At 36.3% G+C, this 22,151-nt stretch overlaps 3 protein-coding genes across 4 annotated transcripts in view; 2 read left to right on the top strand and 1 right to left on the bottom strand.

The window, feature by feature from the left end:
• LOC148312566 (oxysterol-binding protein-related protein 9) overlaps positions 1-22,151 on the top strand; it is a 126,498-nt gene that overhangs the window by 28,983 nt on the left and 75,364 nt on the right. For both annotated transcript variants that reach the window (XM_088276247.1, XM_088276239.1), the window contains exons 2-3: positions 19,692-19,820; positions 20,690-20,896. In XM_088276247.1, coding sequence (XP_088132373.1) covers positions 19,692-19,820; positions 20,690-20,896 — 336 coding nt within the window. The remainder of the gene's footprint in view (positions 1-19,691; positions 19,821-20,689; positions 20,897-22,151) is intronic.
• LOC148312568 (ceramide-1-phosphate transfer protein) overlaps positions 1-22,151 on the top strand; it is a 250,325-nt gene that overhangs the window by 191,217 nt on the left and 36,957 nt on the right. The window lies entirely within an intron of this gene.
• On the bottom strand, positions 5,057-17,938 carry LOC148312569 (very long chain fatty acid elongase AAEL008004-like). The gene is made up of 6 exons (XM_088276257.1): positions 17,589-17,938; positions 15,571-15,625; positions 11,847-12,037; positions 10,559-10,802; positions 7,120-7,262; positions 5,057-5,389 (listed from the first exon to the last, which is right to left on the bottom strand). The coding sequence occupies exons 2-6, from the start codon at positions 15,617-15,619 to the stop codon at positions 5,222-5,224; spliced, it is 795 nt and encodes a 264-aa protein (XP_088132383.1). The 5' UTR covers positions 15,620-15,625; positions 17,589-17,938; the 3' UTR covers positions 5,057-5,221.

The following is a 22,151-nucleotide window of genomic DNA, read 5'->3' as shown; positions in this document are numbered from 1 at the left end:
GTGAAAAACCCATATTCTTCGCAATCGCGCACTATTTTTTTGCTTTGATTAGCGCAGCCAGATTCGTGGCGGGTTTGATGTAATTACAGAAGGTGTTAAGATAAATGTTTTCATGTATACAAACCTGTATTCAGACATTTCGCTAAAAATTGGGCTTGTAACGAAAAGTCCATATTAAAAAAAGGGTCAACGATAATCCTCCCCGTTGCATCCTACCATCTAGTAAAAACTAAAAATTATCTGGAAAACTAACGTTGCTCTGCATCCCATGTGCTTAAAATTAATGTAAATGCAGGCTGGTAACGTAGAGCTTTACGAAATTTCCGACTACAATAAGTAGAAATATTTATTTACCATTTTTCCTATGTATAAGTCTCGACTTGATATGAAACATCCATCGTTTCGCTTTATATGAAAGAAGACAGAAGTCTGAGCATATAAAGAGTAACGACAGATGTTTCATATCAAGTTAAACACTCATGAATTGACATATCATCCGTAGGGTAAAATTTCCAGGGTCTGATAAAAAAATAATATTAATTTTCCCTAAACTGTCATGAAACGTCAGTTTAATAGTTAATACCTATGCTGAAAATCGCTCAAATTGAAAGTACGACGATAGGAAGACGAGTGACATAGCAGGTAGTTTCAAAAAATCTCTTATGATAATAATAATCGTCAACAACTTATATAAATTTATCTTATAAAAAATGCAGTTCCTCTTTTAATGTACTTTCGTTTAGAGCTGAAACTTATTAAAATGTATAATTAAAATAAAACTTTGTTTAAAAATCACTATAAATATTTTATTATAACATTATATATAACTTTCTTTATCAAGACTTGATAAAGGAGCGGTTAGCTTCGAAACCGGTAGACATTATAATTAATTTATAATAAAATATTTATAGTGATTTTTAAACAAAGTTACATTTTAATTATAAAATGGAAAATCACAAAGTTAGTGCTTCAAATATAAATTATATTATCGATATGTATCCTCCGCGTAAAATGGAGATTCACTGTGTTTATTTTATTATAAACTTTAGAAACCTTAGTAGCTTTAGAGTATTTAAACCTTAGAAGCTTTGGAGTATGTTAGCTTGTTTATACGAGCGAATGTTACGGCAATGCGGTCTTCTCAATTTCTCTCCTCAGCTGGTTTTTAGTTTCAGTTAAGCTTTCTTGAAAAGGTAATAAAAACGTAATACACCACGGGGAGTTTTGAATATGGATGCAGAGTAATACGCTTGGCTCCTCGCTTGATACAGACGCCTCAACCGCTGGAACGTAATACAACATTTCGAGTGTATCCAAATACTTGCTCGCAAATCTGGATTATCTCCGATTAGGAGTTATTTTTTATTTAATTTTTTTTTCTATTATTATTTATTTATTTCTTTAATTAGCTTATATTATTTTTTTTATTTTTTATTTTTTTTATTTTTTGACATCTCATCAAATATGAAGAAGAATATGGAAGTCTGGACATTTACGAGGCTGACGACCGTCATAGGCTGGTTTTACAATGCTTAACTAAGTAATCACTTTACACACGTGTAACATTTACCAATCTACCCATTATTGACAACCACACTACTCAAATTCTTGGAAGTTCTATATATATGAACCAATTTTGAAACATTATTCTTGAATCACTAGAACTTCACTAGAGACATCTATTGGTGAGATGAAAAGAAGCTTTTTTATTGAGCAGAAACTCTTTTATTAGTATGTGAGGTCCGAATCCTGGATTATAATCACACACATGAGAAACGGCAGGAAATATCATACCGCCAGATAATTTATTCACAACAATAATTGATTCAAGAATTAAGTTTCGAAATTGGTTCATATATGTAGAACTTGGAGAATTTATGGAGAATTTGAGTAGTGTGGTTGTCAATAATGGGTAGAATTGGTGGATGTTACACGTGTGTAAAGTGATCACTTAGTTAAGCATTGTAAAACCACTCTATGACGGTCGTCAGCCCCATAAATGCCCAGACTTCCATATTCTTCTTCATCTTTGATGAGATGTCAAAAAATAATATGAAAATAACTCCTGTAATTGGAGATAATCCAGATTTTGCGAACAAGTATTCGGACACACTCAAAATGTGGTGAATAAGTTAGTTCATTGCAAAGTTATTTTATTTCTCCAAATAATATGATAATTTAGTTACTTAATCAGTTTCGGGTGCTAAAAAGAGTTATAAGAAATAAATGGAATATGAGCCATTATTTTCGGTAATGTCCCGCCCACATAAAAATATCGAATTACTTTATAATTAGGTAATATAAAACTTTGCCAATTTAACGACGGAATAAAGGCTGTGGCGGTATTTTTATTCCTGTTACATCTCGGCGGTAATTAGGGAGGCAGAGGTGTGGAGCCTTCTCGATTCCGAATCCCAAAAGGTGGGTCAGATCCGTTCGTTCAAAAGATCCGCATCACCTAAATGATCTGGTCACTGAGACCGGATCTTTTAACGATGTTTCTTTTTCGGTTATTCCGTTATTTGTTCTAAAATTTTTATATACAAAAACGCGCCAGCGAGAGTTTTATCACACATTCTATCACGCCGACAGCCATTTTCCTTTGAATGGTCATTCTTCTGAAAATGCCATAAGAAGGCGAAAAATTGTCACATAATTTATTTTTATGTGTTTTTCAACAATGCAATACAATTTAGTAGATTAAAAAAATCAGTTTTTGATTTTAACATGTGGAAATTAAAATAGAGTTCTACAAATTAAACGCGAAATCTATAAATGATTACATTCATGTAAAACGGTTAATAATAGTTAATTACATTAATGTAAAACGGTTAATAATACAGTAAGTCCCCTACTTACGTCATTAATGCGTCCGAAGGTTTTCGTTTGAATTAAAAAAAAAATTGTGATACATATATCGCTCACTCCTTTCAACAACGTCATATATCAAAACTCATAAATTTTCAGTTGTGCATGTTTTCGGAATGCCCAGAAAATGTACTATATCGCAGCAAAAGCTGCATATTTTTAACTTGATATTTACCTGCCACAAGGGAGAAAGTGTTGTTTTTGCATTTTGAAGAAAATGTACTGTTTAATTATTTTTTTAAATTTACTAAATGATTTTCAAATGGAGGAAAAACCTTCAGGTTTTACATAAAAAGATCTGTTGCACAGTAAAAAGTTCAATAAGTGGCTTGATTTATTTTTAATGCATTGTATTATATTCTTAAAGTTTAAAAACGGTCTCCTGAAAAATCAAGTTTTTTTATTATATGACGTTGTTGAAAGGGGTGAGCGATAAGGTATGTATAATATGTATTAATTTCAATGGATAAAGTACATATGTGACAGCAGAATAGATCTACATGCATACGAAAATGAAAACGTAGAAAGAATCCCCAACTAACAAGGAAGAAATCTAAATTATGACGTTAAGCACATCCCGTGGACAGAAAGGGTGGAGAGAAAGGGTGCAAGGCATGAGCCAGTGCCATTTCTCTCTTTTTCTTCACAATAATAAAAATAATTAAACCCTGATTCTCACCCCAATGGTGCATAGGGCACTGCATTATAAACACAGTGTTATCTTGATCGTTTACACATAAAGGAAAGGAGATCAGCCCTCCGCTTCAGGCACCAGGGGTAATATTGAATAAATATCAGAGTGAAAACATCACATATATAATATAAATATATATATATATATATATATATATATATATATATATATATATATATATATATATATATATATATATATATATATATATATATATATATATATATATATATATTTTTTTTTTTTTGACCTCCCCGCCCCGGGAATCTAACCCGGGACCTCCAGAACGGTAGCCGAGCGTGCTGACCATTACACTACGGAGGCGGAAACACAATTGTATATGTAAATAAACGACTTGAGGAATATTTATTTTTTTTATTTTTAAAATCGTGTAAGTACGAATTCACGTAAGTCGAAATCGCGCAAGTAGAAGACTTACTGTAGTTAATTTCATTAAAGTAAAAGATTAAATTATTATCTTATATCGACTGGGGTTAATCGACTAGTGGGTCGGATTGCGTTTAGTATATTCAAGATTCATCTCGTGTTATGCTCCACTTCCGGTCGACGAGCGTGCTGCGTTCAATTCAAACAGTAAAATAAAAAAGGAAATAATTTATTATCTGATTTTTCGTTTGGCGCGCGCTACTCGTTAGAACAAAACGTCAGATTGTGTTATTATTACATCACGCTATGCCTGACTTGTGTAAATCAAAACTAACACGCCCAAACAACGAGGAAAATCCGCTTGGATGTTTCTCTGGGTGATTTTTTTACGCACCGTAGAATGTAGTTGGAAATAAGAGCAAAGAACACCATGATCAAATATCGCTCACTCCTTCAACAACGTCATATATCAAAAAACTAGATTTTTCAGGAGATCGTTCTTAAAAATATAATGAAATGTATTCAAAATAAATATCAAGCCACTTATTGAACTTTTCACTGTGCAACGTATCTTTTTAGGTAAAACCTTAGTGTTTTTTCTCCATTTGAAAAATATTTAGTATATTTAAAAAAATAATTAAACAATACCTTTTCTTCAAAATGCAAAAACAACTCCTTCCGCCCTGCAGCGGGTAAATATTAAGTTAAAAATATGCCGCTTTTGCTGGGATATAGTACATTTTCTGGGCATTCCGAAAACATGCACAACTGAAAATTGACGATTTTTGATTTATGACGTTGTTGAAAGGAGTGAGCGATATTTCAAATGCTTGAAAGTGGTCAGGTCAGGAGTCGGAATAATTGGCAGGTATGTATGAGGAAATGCCTGAATGTGAAAGAGGCAATTAATGTGTGCAAAGACAAAAAAGTGAGGGGTTATTTTCTCTCTGCTTATCCCTGTAGAAGCACGTGATGGTTGGTTAGTTTTTTTTAAATAAAACATTTTTGAGTTTATTTATTTTATTTAAAAAAAATACATTTTTTATAGTGGAATTTATTATAATTTTACTGAAATATACCGCAGGATTCTTTTGAAGTATTGTACAAAAAATCTTATTTTATTTCTATTAAATTAAATAAATGGCAAGTTGATAATTGAGTCCAGTAAATTTTGTTCTGACGTTTTTTTGTTAAATTTTTATTTTGTGGTTATTGAAACAGTTATTTGTAGAGCAGGAAATGGTTCTTCATTGCGCGGGTCTCGGTTTTGGTTTATTTGACCTTCTCGACCGGTTTGTAGTAGGTCTTCTTGAAGAAGTCGTAGAAGAGGTAGTACACCACGAGGACGTTCGGGATGAAGATGTAGACTATCAGGCGTGGCGCCTTGCAAGATGGCTTCATCGCCTGCGCGCTGTGCAGCAGGGCGATCGTGAACTGCACCTGCGAAGTGAGCAAGAACGTCGGATGCATGAGACACTAAACATTTGGGAATTCAACATAACAGCTACATCAAGTTATAAACACATACACGTACTAAAAAAAAAACCGAGAAAAACATGGCACGATCAGGTATGCCAAATACTTGAAAGTGGTCAGGTTAGGAGTCGTAACAATCGGCGGGTATGTATGAGGAGATGCATGAACGTGGAAGAGGCGAAGAATGTTTGCAAGGACAGAGTGGTGTGGCGCTCTATTCTCTCTGCCTACCCCTGCGGGGAAGTGGCGTGATGGTTAGCTAGTTACGTACTGTTACAATTACTAAACTCCACATTTGTATAAATGCCTGAACGGATTTTTTTAAAAAAGGAATAACCTGCAAAACCTCTACTTGGCTTGACTGCACGTAGGATAATAATGACAATAGGTAAGGTGTAAAAAACACATCGTGAACACTCAGACCAATTGAAGATATATCTTTCTTGAATTTATTTAGTAATTGGCAAGAATCGAGCCCGCGACGCCAGTTTCGTAGTCGAGAGTCTACCCAACTACGCTATGGCGCCTGTCAGCAACATTACCATTAATGCAAGAGTTGTTTCTCCAAAGAACCAGAACGAATAGAGAACTAATATGGAATGTTAAAACCTGGAAAGTGTCCTATTTGGGACATGTGTCAGAGGAGAAAAGTACAAGCTACTGCATCTGATCATCAAGGGTAAGATCGAAGGTCAAAGAGGTGTTGGAAGAAGGTGGATCTCCTGGCTCCATAACATACGCGAGTGGACAGGTGTACGGAGCGTCGAAGACCTGTTTCGGACTGTCCACAATTGGGACACTTTCTCACGAGTGATAGTCAACGTCGGAGGAGGACCCGACACGGGTTAAGGACAGGATAAGGGTTGACACGTTAAGATGAAGAAGAAAAATACATGGAAAAGGGACGGGAGGGAGGAAAAAAGAAAGGAGAAAGATCAAAGCTCAAGTCAAAGATAATTCGTATGAAACAAGGGACACACCACGATATCAGTGTCGAGTTACGAACGTCGAGTTCGAGAATGATCTCGACGCTGTCAATGTCGAGTTCAGCATGTCGAAATCCCCTAGCTAATTTTGGCCGACAACTATGGAAGTCTAAGAGAAGCTTTTATTTTATTTTATTTTATTTTATTTTATTTTATTGGAAGGAAGAACAACAGTTACAATATATGATACATACAGAATACAAAAAATAAAATCATGAGTACCAATTATAGTTCTTCACAACTATACATAAGAGAGGTCTATATAAAGGAAGAGACATGAGACAAGGATGGGATAAAGAGAAAAGGAGATAGGAAAAGAAGAAAAGGAAAGGACAGGGAATAGAATTACTTTTTTAGGTTTATAAGATTTCGAACAATTTAGCTTTAAATTTTGAATGATTGGAGTAGAACATATCAAGGTGTGTACAACATTCATTAAATTTCCCACAACTTCGATAAATAAAGGAATTTTTCGAATAGTTCTTTGTTGGTGCTGGATTATAAAAGGTATGACTATGCCTATTGATTCTAATTGGACAGTGAAAAGGTATCTGCGCAAGAAGATAGGGGCTCTCAGTCATATTATTTATAACTTTATACAAAAAACATAAATCTGATATATTCCTACGTTTACTAAGTGAAGATAATTTATGGAAGGACATGAGAAGAAGGCTGAAGTAAGTAAGTAAATAGATAAATTATAGTTACCATCTGCATAATGGTCAGCCACTTCTTCCACTTGTTGAGCTTCGCCCTCAGCTCGGGCCCGGCCTCGGCGGAGGCGAAGTAGTAGGAGTACATTATGACGTGGATGAACGTGTTGATGAGCGGCGTGAAGCTGGCCATCCCGCCTGCGAACACAAAACGTGGCATTATCATCAAGCAGGAACCATGGACCATTGCAGGAACATCTCATGGACTGCACCAGACACAACAGCGCACCTATTCTCACCAGCGGCGAGCATTATATGTTGACAGAAAAGCAGTGCCTACCCTAACTTGTCAAATAGTGCCTATCTTATTTTACTACTCGCTCTGCTGTCTTGCCTCTGATATTCACATGGTTGCAGATACGCAAGAGATTCAGTAATTAATTGATTCCGGTAGACTTTAGACGAATTATTTTAAGTTAAAAAGTATGATAAATAGTACAGAAATAAGAAAATCTAAATAAAACATCGTTTTGAATTTATTTTTCAAGTAGTTTTTAAAGAATCAATTTGTTTTACATTTTTAACCAGATTTTATAAAAAAATTAACAAAATTTTACTTGGTAAATACCACTATTTCTTAAAAATCTATTGTGACACATGTTTCGATGCATTCCACGTCATTGATGTGTTTAAAAATGATATGGAATACATCGAAACACGAGTCACAATAGATTTGTTTTGATTTACGGAGTAAGATTTAAATTGAAAACGGATTAATGAAATGATTTTTTACTCTTCAGGCAGCTGGTTAAAAATTCAAAAGTCCAAAAAGTCATTTACGTTTTTTTTCCCTCAATTTCTTTACATTATCTTCTTCATTCGTTATTCTCCACGTTTCTAAGTCGAATTCTCATCGCCTTTCTAACATATTTCTTTTCCTTCTACTAAGGATTAAAATATACCCTTCTCGTTTAAAAATTAATGGACGTTGGTGGAAGTTTTCTATGTCAACCTTAATACGCTAACGATGCGTTCACAAGATATAAGACAAAGAGCTTAGAAGTTGGAAAACATGCAGACACGACATGCTTTTACATAACGTTGAGAAATTCTATCTGCGACATTGCCCTGTAGTAGAGGTTACCGAAGGTCAGGCAAAATATTGTGTTTCCTAATATTTAGTGTTGTTTTTAAACGGGTCATTCCGGAAACTCTGTGACTAATAAATGTTCAGTGAAGGGAATCCACATATCACGACCCCTATGCTCGAATTACGCACTCAAAATTGTTTTTTTAAATGCGTTTATACATTGGGTCCGCCTCCGTAGTGTAATGGTCAGCACGCTCGGCTACCGTTCTGGAGGTCCCGGGTTCGATTCCCAAGGGGGGTAAAATAAATATAAGTGATTTTTTCACTGTAATATTTATTTAATATTACCCTGGACTGGTACCTGAAGCGGAGGGCTGATCACCTTTCCTTCATGTGTAAACGATCAAAATAACACTGCGTTTATATGACACAGTGCCCTATGCACCATTGGGTGCGGATAAGGGTTTTTTTTATACATTGGGTAGGTAGGCAGACGGCTTACACAATATTGGCATTATTTGGTAGTGCATTGGATTTTTTTTATTTGCCAAACTACTGCTGAGTTATCTTATAGTTAGTTATACTATTTTAATTAAAATCGTATGATTGTGTGCTATGTACAATATATTATATTTATTTTACCTAGTGTCAAATAAAATTATACATAAAAATCGGATTATGTCGAAAACTATATTTTTCTCGTAAATTACTATCGCTTTGCCATATGCCATATGTTTAGAAGTAACCATATGTTTGCCGTATGCCATATGTTTAGAAGTAATATAAACGCAACCAGTTTCGTTACGTCAATTAAAAAGTAAGAATAGTGATAACTTTTTACTTTTATTTATTGATTCGGCATAGTGGAATGACATGTTGATTATTTAAAAATAAAACACTTGTATAATACCAATTAATAAGTTTTATTTCATTTTACACGACTAGATTCGAAAACTACAGATGTTTTCACTACAGGTAAATAGTAAAACTGTTTTACTATTCACCTGCAGATGAAAACATCTGTACTTTTCGAAATTAGTCATGTATAATGAAATAAAACTCATTAAGTGTTTGATTTAAAAATACGTTACTACTTAAAATAAGAATTATTTACCATGTTAAACTTAATTTATGAATGTGTAATGTTATATGTGTATAAAATAATCGCTTAAACCAGTCTACGACATGTCTTATTTTATCCATTCATAAAGCCGGTTATCCACGTTATCCTACGCAGCGAACGCGGCTTCTGCGATCGCACACAGCATGCGCTGTTGTGGACAAAAGGCTTAAGGACCCTTATAACTGAAGCTTGATGTTTCTGTGAAACTCCGAACAAATCACTGGTTAAATGCCAAAGGGCCACAACGCAAAAAAAACTCTTTATTACAAAAATGGTATCTATGTAAATCGTCAATATTTTAATATTAAAAAAAGACACCCGTGATTCTAAATTTTTAACGCTAGAATCACGGGTGTCTTTCGAATATGAATTTCTTGACGATTTAGATACCATTTTTGGAATAGAGTTTTTTTGCGTAATTTAATATTTCTAGCGATATTTCGTTCATCGGGGCCCGATATCTGATACTTGTTGCGTGTATATATACAATTTGGGAATGGCATCTGTAAAATCGTGGCCTTTACGGCGACCCGGGACATTATTTTGCTAAAGGCGGCCATTAACAGTAGCGGTCAGCATGAAAGTACATATTTGCGTATTTAAAAAAATGAAAAATGAGAAGAATTTAAAAAATATGTTTTGTTTTTATTTGGGTCCGTTAGGGTCATATAGCCATCCATCGAAGGCACTTTAACACATTTATAAAACATAGTAACGAATAAAGCTAGTATAAACTGACTAACTTATTAACCATCGAGCCGCTTCCCGCGGGGGTAGGCAGACAGAATAGGACGCCACATCAATCTGTCTTTGTAAATAATCTTCGCCTCTTCCACATTCATGCATCTCCTTATACGTACCCGCTGATTATTCAGAATTCTGACTTGACCACGCCCAAGTATTTGAAAAACTTGATATTGTCAAGTTTTCGTCGGTCTTCCTCTGTTTCTATTTCCAACTACACACGCTTCATAAATTTGTTTTACCGTTCTTATCTCACTCATTTGTTCCATATGTCCAAACTGTATCAACAAACCTTTTTAAATTTAATGGATATTGCTAATCTCAGCCTCGCATTATTTCCTTATATCATTCGAACATTAATCATACATTTTTGACACGTATTCGTCTGAGGAGTCGCATTCCGAATGCATTCAGTCAACTCCCACCTTTCTTCTGTCAACTCCATGCTTCACATTCATACATTAGGGTTATTACCACGACTCCATCGTGCACATTTGCTATGAAAACTACCCAAATGTTACAAAAATTCGTTACTACCTCCGACGTATTTGACGCCTATCCACACGACGACGAGGGTGCTGACGTGGTGGTACATGTGCAGGAAGGACGCCTGGCTGTCCTTCTTTCTCAGGATGAAGAACACCGTCTCCAGCAGCTCCACCAGCTTGAGCATCATCGTCCACCACATCCAGGTGACCATGTTGAGCGCCTCCGGGGTCATGGAGTAGTCCGGGAGCTCGCAGCCCAGCGTCAGGTGCGTCGACCATCCTGCCGTCAGCAGCTGAAACGCGCAATCAACTGTGATATAATGTCAAAAGATCAAAAGTACTTCATCGTTAGGGTGTGTAAGGACTTCGTGTTAGATTATGAGTTTCTGTTGCCTTTCTGTGCCGTGGTTAGGACTTGGTGCTAGATCGTGAGTTAGGGTTGTTCTTTCAGTTTGTGTACTACATTGTGTAGTTGCCTTTCTGTGTCGCGGTTCGGACTTTGTGCTACATTGTGAGTTAGGGTTGTTTTTTTCTGTCCATCGTTTGTTAGGATTGTAATAGGTTTGTGTCGAGGAAATTGTATGTGAAAGGGATCCGTAATAGAATGTCGGTGAATAAAGGTTGAGTGGGGCATGCGATCACTGAACATTTTCTGCAAATGGCCTTGGCACTGCTCCGTGTCTGTCTGCTGTTCTGGTCGTGGTTGTAGAAGCGTCTGCGAACAGGTCAACGTCGGGTTGGAATCGGATCTAGGTGACTTACTGAACCAACAAACTACAGATCCCTTTATGCCTACTGGAGCACTTCTAGAATCTTGGTGGTGGTTTTACAAACTCGTATTTATTTAGATAGGCAGTAACAAGAATATTGAAAGCTATTAAATGTCAATTCACAGTAAAATCGGGAAATAGTTTTGTTTAATATTTTCTATAATTTTTCAACTTAGTTTATTAAAAAAAAAAGTTGTACAAGAGAGGTCTCTCAGGTAGCCTAGATGCTTCTGTATCAAATCTGGGAATGCGTTTGGTAAAATTAAAATAATAATTGATGTTCTTCTTCTTTTTTTCTTCTTGGTTTATGCTTTGTGGCCTGTTTTTAAGTGAGATTAGCCTTTTGTGATGTCGATTCTCAGCTGTCAATCCATCTCTTTGGTGGTCTGCTCTGGAATCGTTTACCTTGCATGCAACGCAATGCAATATGGGGGAGTCTGGATGGTTTCATTCTCCTTACATGCGCATACCGTTGACTTCTTCGTTACCTTCCTCGCCTAACGATATCTTCGATCTCGCATATTTCTCATATGCAAGATCACATATCTGGTATAATTGATGTATAACCTTGTAAAATACGATGGCGTTCCCCACGACTTGCAAGATGTTGTACCATCTGATGACCGTCTTGAGGCTGTAGGCCGGCCTGTTCTTCATGTACGCCGGCAGTCCCGACTTGATGAGGTACAGGTAGAGGGCCAGCACCACCACCAGCGTGCCGGGCCCTTGGGCGAGAAACCAGCCCTTGACGCGAGGATCTGCAGTCGGAACAAACATAAGACAACATTATTTATTGATTTGGCATTAATTTTGTGGAATGACATGTTGATTTATTAAAAATTGAACGCTTGTTTTAGACCACTTATTGAGGCTTATTTCATTTCACGCGACTAATTTTGAAAACTACAGACGTTTTTATCGACAGGCGATCATAAAGTTAGTTAGTTGCTCGTAAGTTTTTGTGATCACTTTCTTCAAACCGCACCCGATGGTGCATGAGGCACTTCATAATTTTATTTTCATTTTAAAAAAGGAATAGCCCGTAAAGCGTCTATTTTAGATGCTTATCTGCAGGTAGGTTAGTAAGGATAGGTAAGGTTAATGTGAAAAATACACCACAAACACCCAGACCAATTGAAAATAAATATTTCTTGAATTCATTTTGCAATTGGCGGGAATCGAACCCGCGACGCCAGTTTCGCAGTCGAGCATCTACCCAATTACCCCACGGCGCCAGTTGTGAACGCAGTGTTGTCTTGATCGTTAACACACGAAGCAAAGGTTATCAGCCCGTCGCTTCAAGTACCAGTCCAGTGTAATATTGAAGAAGTTTTAGAGTGAAAAAATCACATTGTTTATTTGACCCCCCCTGAAAATCGAACCCGGGACCTCTAGTACGATAACCAAGGGCGCTGACCGTTAAACTACGGAGGCGGAATGTAGTTTTCAAAACAAGTCGTGTGTAATAAAACTCAATTAGTCGTCAAATACAAGTGTTTCATTATTAATAATTAGTAAACTTGGTTTCTCGTTTCGAAGCGATTCTATATTGTACCTAAGACCTTTTTTAAAATCATAAAAAAAAACATCCTATGACTTCACGAGTGAACTTTATTTTCGCGAAAACTTGCCTCTTTTAAACGCTCACTGTCAAAAACCTAATTGGTCAATTAGTAAGTTGCCACTGACAACGCAATGACAAACGTCTAAGTTCACAAATACAGTAATGCCACAACTCACTAACACCATCTATTGTTCGATTGTGAAAACATGAAAGACAACCCTCGTATTGACAATTTTACAGCAATACACCAGCATTTGGTTGGAACATGATTATTAGCATGTATCTGTACCTTTCCAAGATCAAAGCCCTCCAACATTTTACGAAAATGTCGCTATATAAATTATCCTAAATTATTATTATAATTTAGAGTGTTTCTAAACACGGGATAAAGCATCTTAACAAACCAAGTGTGCTATTATCTATTACATTATACCAGGGGTTGGCAACTCTTGGACCAAAAGAGCCAAACTTGAGTAGCAAAACGGCTTGGAAATTTTTAGAGAGCCAATTTTTAATTTACGATAATTTGATTGATTGAAAATCGAAAAATAATTATACATCATGTAGGTTTGAAAATATTATTTTACACCCCTTGAGACCGATTGCACGGGAATCTGGCATTATGACTCCAGTATTAACACTGTGAGAACGAAAATGGTCATGTTCCACTATGAATAAGCATACCAGTGTATACATTTTTACCAGATTGTTGTTAATCATGTATTTTTTTTTATTAATTTTTTAATGTGGTTACGATTTTTTTTTACCAATTTTTATTCATTTTCTAAACATTTCTACTTACAATCATAAATTCAAAACGCAGTTTTCTCCAATAAAGAGACCGAGCTCTTGTGCTTGGAGAGCGACTTACACTTGTTAGTTATGTCTGTTGGTAATACAATTTTATTTATTTAAAAAAAAAAGAGTTTTTTCTTCTTCTTTTTATGTATATTAACTTTCCGAGCATGTGAGTGGTTGTCTATAGTATAAATAGGTATATTTGATATCAAACGAGTCTTTTTTGGCATATTGAACATGACAGTGGTTCTCAAATAGCTTTTTCAAAGGTTGTTTTCTTTTCAATGTTTACATTTTTAACAAGAGAAAGGTTTTATGGGGGGTCATATCGCCCACTGCTTTTTTCAGGAGAACGTTTTTAAAGTTTAAAAATATAATACAATGTATTAAAAATAAATATCAAGCCACTTACTGAACTTTTTACTGTGCTACTGTGATCTTTTTGGGTAAAACCCGAAGGTTTTCCTCCATTTGAAAAAAAATTGTAAATTAAAAAAAAAATTAAACAACACCTTTTCTTCAAAATGCAAAAAAAAAACATTTTCTGCCCTGTAGCGGGTAAATATTAAGTTAAAAATATGCCTCTTTCGATGGGATATAGTACATCTTCTGGGCATTCCAAAAACATGCACAACTGAAAATTGAAGATTTTTGATTTATTACGTTCTTGAAAGGAGTGAGCGATATGTGCTAAAACGGCACATCTCCTTCTTACCCAATCGAAGTAAAAATGAATACGAGCAGAATAATAAACACAGTAATAATTATCGAAATTTCTGTAAAAAAAGTGATTTTGAATTTGTCAAAGAATGAGCCACTTGTTTCCGACCCCTGCACTATCTTAATAAACTAACTGGGATATTCTCTGTTACTCTGATATTCTGTGTTCTTCGTTGTACCACACTTCCGACAGACTGGCGCCGTTTTCATAAGTCCAGCATGTCTGTATGTATAAAGGACGTGAAAGACTAACAGTCGAGGAGATATACATATATTCAAATAAGCTATTTCTCGTATTATGTATTAATCATATTATATTGTATCATTTATCTTAAACACTAACGGAAACTAAACCGAGTAAACACTGGGAAAGCTTTTAATGCGACTTTAGATCAAATGAAAATATTATGTAAAATAGAAAATAAATATGTATACTCGTATGTTTATAAGTATCTCATGTTTTTAAGTGAATCACGATTGTTAATGGTGTATTTTTAAACTGTTTTATCTGAAATGCGAATGCTTAGATGTTCAGCTGAAATGTTCCTTAGAGATAAAATATAATGTTCACGTATTCGTGGAAGCCTGGGTGTAACAGGCATCAGTAGTAAGGAAGAGGAAAGGCAAAGAAATTGAGATGGTATGGGTACACAGGACGCAGATAACCTGATATATGGTGATCCAGGCAATCGCCATGGATCTTCCTGGAAAGATATCTAGAGAAATAGGTACCAAAGAATTTGTGGATGCTGAAAGACAGAAAACATTATACGAAGGCCATGGCCTAGGTCAGTGTTCCGCAAACTTTTTCTATTCAAGGCACACCTACCACATAAAGAAATTTCAGAGGTGCATATTTACCATACTATGGTAACACATTTAACATTAATGCAAAATGTGAGCCTACTTAACTGAGCACAGGCAATCAAAATTTGGAGCAATTGTGTTATTTTCACAAAACTAGACTTTTTCCGCGGCACACCAACCAATCACCATGGTACGCCAGAGTGCCGCGGCACACACTTTGCGGAACAATAGCCTAGGTGACGGTGCCCATGACAGAGGCACCTACGACTTGAGGATAAGGAGACCTGATCCCAACAGTCTGCAAAGACGATGAGTTGGGATGGAGCCAGGAAGAAGAAGTTTGCACTGTTCTTACTGTACCAATATGTTTTATTATTTATTAATATAGAGTAATTTACTTACCTGCTATTTCGTCGAACACCCAGACGTACAATTCTGATATACTCATCATCTTAAGCTGAAATAAAAATTAGTAAAATTTTAATCGTAAATTATTTATTTATTTATTTAAGCTTCGTGTACAGAAAAAAAATAAGTACATTGGCGGGCTTATTGCAAAAAGCAATATCTTTCCAACCAACCAAAAACAGACTAGTGATATTGGTCAAAACGTTTGATACCATATATAGCTGTTTGCAATCAGAGGGTAGATAGTACTCAATCATTAAAAAAAACGTAATTAAGAAATTGATGTAGTACCAAAATAAAAGTGGTTAAAAACAATTTTTATGAATTTATTTTTTTAAATAAAATGTAAATGAATGATATCGTTCTTGTGACATTAACATTTATAGGAAGTAACCAATACATTTTAATTTCATAAACTTTATTTTATGATACTTAATTATCATAAGGAAGGCAAAGGAAAAAAGGATTTTAAGGAAGGAGGTAGAGGGAAAACTAAGGGATGAGGTTTGATGGACAGTTAGGATTCTAAAGATAGATAGTAATGACGTTTCTTAAAAGTTATTAGAGAGGGTGCATTTTTTACAAGGAGATTATCGATTTTTGTGCAGCATGAACACTATTTAAAAGTGCGTCGCTCCTATCATCCTATCTAAAAATTCCTTACTGTAAAATAGACTGACAAAAAGCGTCGTAATTTTTCACTTATTCTTGTATTTAGGATTTTGCGTATTTTTCAAAGATGTTATTTAGTTGATAATTTTACACAGTCACTTCTCTGCACGATAGAACAGCTAGTGCATGAGTCAATGGGACATTAAATCGTGGTTGGCGATATTAAATGGCGTAAAACAGGGTTGCATAATGTCACCATGGTTTAATCTGTATACGGACAATTGTATGTATGGGAATCGGAGCGTGAATAGCGAATATGTCTGCTATTTGCTTGCTGTATGCGGATGACGTCGTACTGCTAGGAGGATTTGCTGCAAATAGTGTCAATAATGTATGATGGATGTATGAAAAATGAATGAAAGTAAGTCTTAATATCGCGGTTTTTGAAAGAGTGAAAGATGCAACAGAATGCAAGATTATCGTACAAGATGAATGCCTGGAACAAGTGCAATATTTTTTTTAAAATCTAGAAAGCATGTTCTCGAATGTTGGAAAAGTGGATAAAGATATTGAGAGAAGGGCGAATGCAGGCTTTAAGTTTGTAAATTGACAAATGATGCGAAGCTAGGTGTTATTGCAACGTTCTTGACCTTTTATCTTTGATGTATTAATTTCTTGAACGCTTTAAACCGGTACTTGTGATTGATTCGCGTGTCCCTGATAGTCGATCGATTTTCATTTATTATATATAGTCAGTTTAAGGTCGCTGATATTGTATTATGCCACTGGAACGTTGGTTATCAATGCTAGGGCGTGTACCTACTTAAATAATAGTATACAAACCATGGGGAATTATTTTTATTTTATAAGCAACCTGTTTGGATACAACATTTAGAAAATTGTCCAATTACTTGTTCACATATCTGGATTATCTCCTATTCGGGTTTTTTTTTTCATTATTTATGACATCTCAACATAGATGAAGAAGATTATTGAAGTCTGGGCATTTACAGGACTTAAAACCGTCATAGGCTGGTTTGGCCATTTAGATTTATTTTTTTTTAATTTTTAAAAGAGAAATATTTGTGTTTTTATTATTTACAAAAATACTTCCATTTCATACTATTTTTGTGACCCTTAGCGGCTCTTTTTTAGAAATAGGTATCAAATTGTGGTAAAGTGAATTCGGACCCAAAAACTCTGACTCAAGAGTCCGTGACACAAACCACGGGACCATAACCCGAGTTCTGGTACTAACAAAACGTACTGACTACAAATCAACTGTCAACTGTCAAATTGACAGTCTCTAGAAACAATATCGCCAGTTTAAAAACCAAACATCAAAAAAAATAACCTACATAATTAAATGAAAATATCGTGCGAAAAAAAATATCACTCACTTTTTAACCGCTCACGCACAGATATTTCTAGAAACACAAATATCGCTCCAACGCTCACTTCAAATGTCTTTATATTATATCTTATATATCGTCTCCTCTGGCGTCCAATGGAGATATCACCTCCGATACTTCATCAGGACCGTTAGTGCGTCTCGCATTTACACCAGCATCTGCAGAATTCACTTCTTCGTCTCCCGTTTCCTCGTCAGCTTGGCGAACGCGTGCGGCAGGAAGACGAACACCAGCGTGAGGAGTATGAGCGTTGGCCAAGTGATGTCGGCTGGTCCTGGCTGGTCCTTGGCTGGATGTATCGGCCTCTCGCACATCGGGCTCCCGGGGACTCCACCGACAGACTGGCCGGCCCGAGCTCCGCCGCTAGGCGGTGACCCTTCGCGTTCCGATTTGCATTCAATGCTCTTGACTTTGCACCCGAAAATTATGTATTCCGTTTCCATGAGTGTAGTGGACAATACTCGTAGCCCTTCTATCGTATAAAAGTTGTAAACGATTATTTAAAAATAAAATTATACTACCTAACTAAAGCCGCTTCTCCGCAGGGGTAGGCAGAGAGAATAGAACGCCGCACCAATCTTTCTTAGTACACAATCTTAGTCGCGTATTCCACATTCCTGCATTTCCTAATACATACCCGCCGATTATTCCGACTCCTGACCTGAACACCATATCTTCTTCCTGTCTTCAACCCGACTTCTCTCTCTCTCTCTCTCTCAGGGGTCAGCTCTCCTTGTCCTCAGGTCTTCTATCAAATACAACTTTACCTAGGCCAGTGTTCCGCAAACTTTTTCTATTCAAGGTACGCCTACTAAATTAAGAAATTTCAGAGGTGCATACTTACCATATTATGGTAACATATTTAACATATTATGTTTAATACGAAATGTGACCCTACTTAACTGAGCACAGGCAATCAAAATTTTGAGCAATTGAGTTATTTTCACAAAACTAGACGTTTTTTCCGCGGCACGCCAACTGATCACCACGGTACACCAGTGCGCCGCGGCACACACGCGGCAGAACAATGACCTAGGCCATGCCTTGTAATCATGTTATCTTTCTGTAGCATCAATGAATTTTTCGGTCTTCCTCCAAGTCTTCGAGGAAGATCCATGGCAATTGCCTGGCTCACAATAGTTCAGGTTCTCTGCGTCCTATGTGCCCATACCATCTCAATTGCCTTTCCTCTACCTTACTATTGATGCCTGTTACAGCCAGGCTTCCACGAACGCGTGAGTTTTTGGTTTTGTCTCTTAGGGACCTTTCAGCTGACCATCTGAGAAGGTACTTTATGGAAAGATATATATGTAGTGATTAGTCATATTTTCTTATTTTGTTTTTACCTTATGTTTTTTTTATATTTTTTCTCATATTTTTTATATTTTCCAATTTATTTCTTTTAAATATGCTTCCTATGCCTAATTACTATACCTGTTTATTGTTTTTATATTTTGCCATGTGTTAGTATTAGTTTTGGTTATTAAAAAAAATGTAACTTTATTATCTGTGTTCCAGTCTTGTTAACCTTAATGCCATGTCCCAAAATGAGAAATATAAATTACTCATCGGGAATATTACATGTATATATGACTTATGTATATAATATGTTTTGAAATAAATAAATAAATAAAATGTAACCATTAGCATTTCAAATAAAACAGTTAAATAATAAAGCATAAACAATTGTGTATAACATAACTTTAAAGCTAAATTGTTTGAAATCTTATAAACCTAAAAGGGTAATTCTATTCCCAGTCCTTTCCTTTTCTTCTTTTCCTATCACTGTCATCTCCTTTTCTCTTTATTATCCTTGTCTCATGTCTCTTCTTATAGACTTTTCTTATGCATAGGTGTGAAGAACTGTAATTGGTACTCATGATTTTATTTTTTGTAGTCTGATGTATCATATATTGTAACTGTTGTTTTTCCTTTCAATAAAAAAAATATAAAAAACATGCATACAATACGCCTTACTTTTTGACTGCACCTCACAAGTGTTTGGTCTTCGTCTTCCTCTTTTGCATTATATTACTTGAGACCATTTCAAATGTACCCTATTTAATTTGGTGTTTTCTCTTGTCGTTGCAGTCGAAAGAGAAGATGATGCGCGGAGTCCGGAGGGGCTGCGTTCGACTCCGGGCGGCGGTCATCGGGATCGATGACGAGGACGACTCCACATTCACCATCACAGTTGACCATAAGACATTCCATTTCCAGGTAACTTATTTTGTAATTAAAATGTTACTTTGTTTCAAAATCAATATAAAAATTTATAGTGTTACATTTTAATTATGAAATGGAAAATCACAAAGTTAGTGCTTCAATTATAAATTATAACTTATTTTGTGACATATCTTATAGTCAGTATGTATTATTTATTTATTTCATCATTTGCGCAATTTCTTTTTCTAACCCTTATACACACCAATGGTGCATAGGGCACTGTATCGTATTGACGCTGTGTTATAAGAATATGGAAATCTGGGTATTTACAGGGCTTATGATCTGTCATAGGCTGATTAAATTATCGTTACCTATTGTTCTTCATCTTTAATAACATGTCAAAGAGAAAAAAACTCCAACCATGATAAGCGGTGTTGTATAAGCCGTAGTTAAATTTCAGAGTCACTAGGGCGTTAGAACGTCAGTAGTCAAAATAATCGGCGGGTATGCAAGTGGAGATGCATGAATGTGGAAGAGGTGAAGAATTTTTGCAAAAACAAGAGAAGTGTGGCGTTGTATTCTCTCTGCCTACCCCTGCAGGGAAGCGGAGATACATGAACATGGAAGAGGTGAAGAATGTTTGCAAAGACAGAGTAGTGTGGCGTTCTATTCTCTCGGCCTACCTCTCCAGGGAAGCGGCGTGGTAGTTAGTTAATTGGACGTTTGGTAATTAAAAAAAAATATATCACTACATTTTGAGTATGTACAAATCCGGATTTTTACACTCGGGAGTTATTTTTAAATTTTGTCATCTCAGCATACATAAAATATGTACCAGCCTGTGGCAGGTCAAAAGCTCTGTAAATACCCAGACTTCAATTTTCTCTTCATCGAAAATTAAAGAGAAATCGACATTGTTGCAGGCGCGCGACGCGGAGGAGCGCGAGCGCTGGGTGCGCGCGCTGGAGGAGACCATCGCGCGCCACTGCCGCGCGTCGCGCCACGGCGGGCCGGGCCCCTCGGGCGCCGCGCCGGGCGCCGCCGGCCTGCCGGGCGCGCGCCCCAGGGACTTCGAGCGCCGCGTGGCCGAGGCGGACGCCTACCTGCAGATCATGATCGACCAAGTCAAGGTGGGCCCACTTCAAACAAATACTTCAACTAAATCTGGTGGTAATCGGAGACTAGATGTATAGATGTGAACGAAGCCAGATCATGATCAACCAGGTCAAGGTGGGCCCACTTCAACCGAATACTTCAACTAAATCCGGTGGTAATCGGAGAGCATGACTAGATGTATGGATGTGAATGAAGCCAGATCACGATTGACCAGGTCAAGGTGGGCCCACTTTAACCAAATACATCAACTAAATCTGGTGGTAATCGGAGACCATGTATGACTAGATGTATGGATGTGAATGAAGCCAGATCATGATGGACCAGGACAATGTGGGCCCACTTCAACCAAATACTTCCACTAAATCTTGTGGTATTTTCAATATTTCCATTATTAACTTTGTGGATCATTATAATATATTATTTGGAGAAGTAAAATAACTTTGTTTTTTGGTCCACTCACTTTTTTTTTATTAAAAACCAATAGTTTCTGCACTAACCTGTTGCCCTCTTCAGGGTTTGTTTTATAACTAAACAGATAAGTATCCATAATGTTTAAAAATTTATGATATTAATTTTATCACTAGGCCTCCAGTCAAGTACCTTTTGCATTTATCTATCCTCAGACATATGCGCCACATGACCTGGCCAGTTACACTTTTATTCCGCGGTTCTTTGAGCCACATCTGTTACCTTGGTCTTATCCAAAACCAAATAATCAAATACTACTTATAAAACTAACTTACTAACTAACCATCACGCCGCTTCTCCGCAAGGGTAGGCAGAGAGAATAGAACGCCACACCACTCTGTCCTTGCAAACATTCTTCGCCTTTTCCACGTTCATGCATCTCCTCATACATACCCGCTGATTGTTTCGAATCCTAACCTGACCACTTTCAAGTATTTTGCATACTTGATCGTGCCAAGTTTTTCTCGGTCTTCCTCTACTCCTTTTTCCAATTACATTCGCCTCATAAATTTGTTTTACCGTTCTTTCCTCACTTATTCATTCTACATGTCCAAACCATCTCAACACACCTTTCTTAATTTTATCGATAATGCTTGTGTTAGCTTTCATTTCCTTCCTTATTTCACTATTCGAACATCTATCATACACCGTTTTGTCGCACATTCTTCAGAGAGATCGCATTTCGACTGCATTCAGTCTACTTTTATGTTTTATACTACTTATATGTTTTGTGAAACAGCCGTCATGGATTCGTCATCTTCTTTTTTGATCTTCCTCGACAGACCAATGAGGAAGATTAAA

Source organism: Brachycentrus maculatus, unplaced genomic scaffold, assembly GCF_059751285.1.
Source record: "Brachycentrus maculatus isolate JH-2025_06_01 unplaced genomic scaffold, ASM5975128v1 h1tg000038l, whole genome shotgun sequence".
NCBI lineage: Eukaryota > Metazoa > Arthropoda > Insecta > Trichoptera > Brachycentridae > Brachycentrus > Brachycentrus maculatus.
The sequence above is the reverse complement of the archived record's forward strand: the minus strand, read 5'-3'. Positions and strand labels throughout refer to the sequence as shown.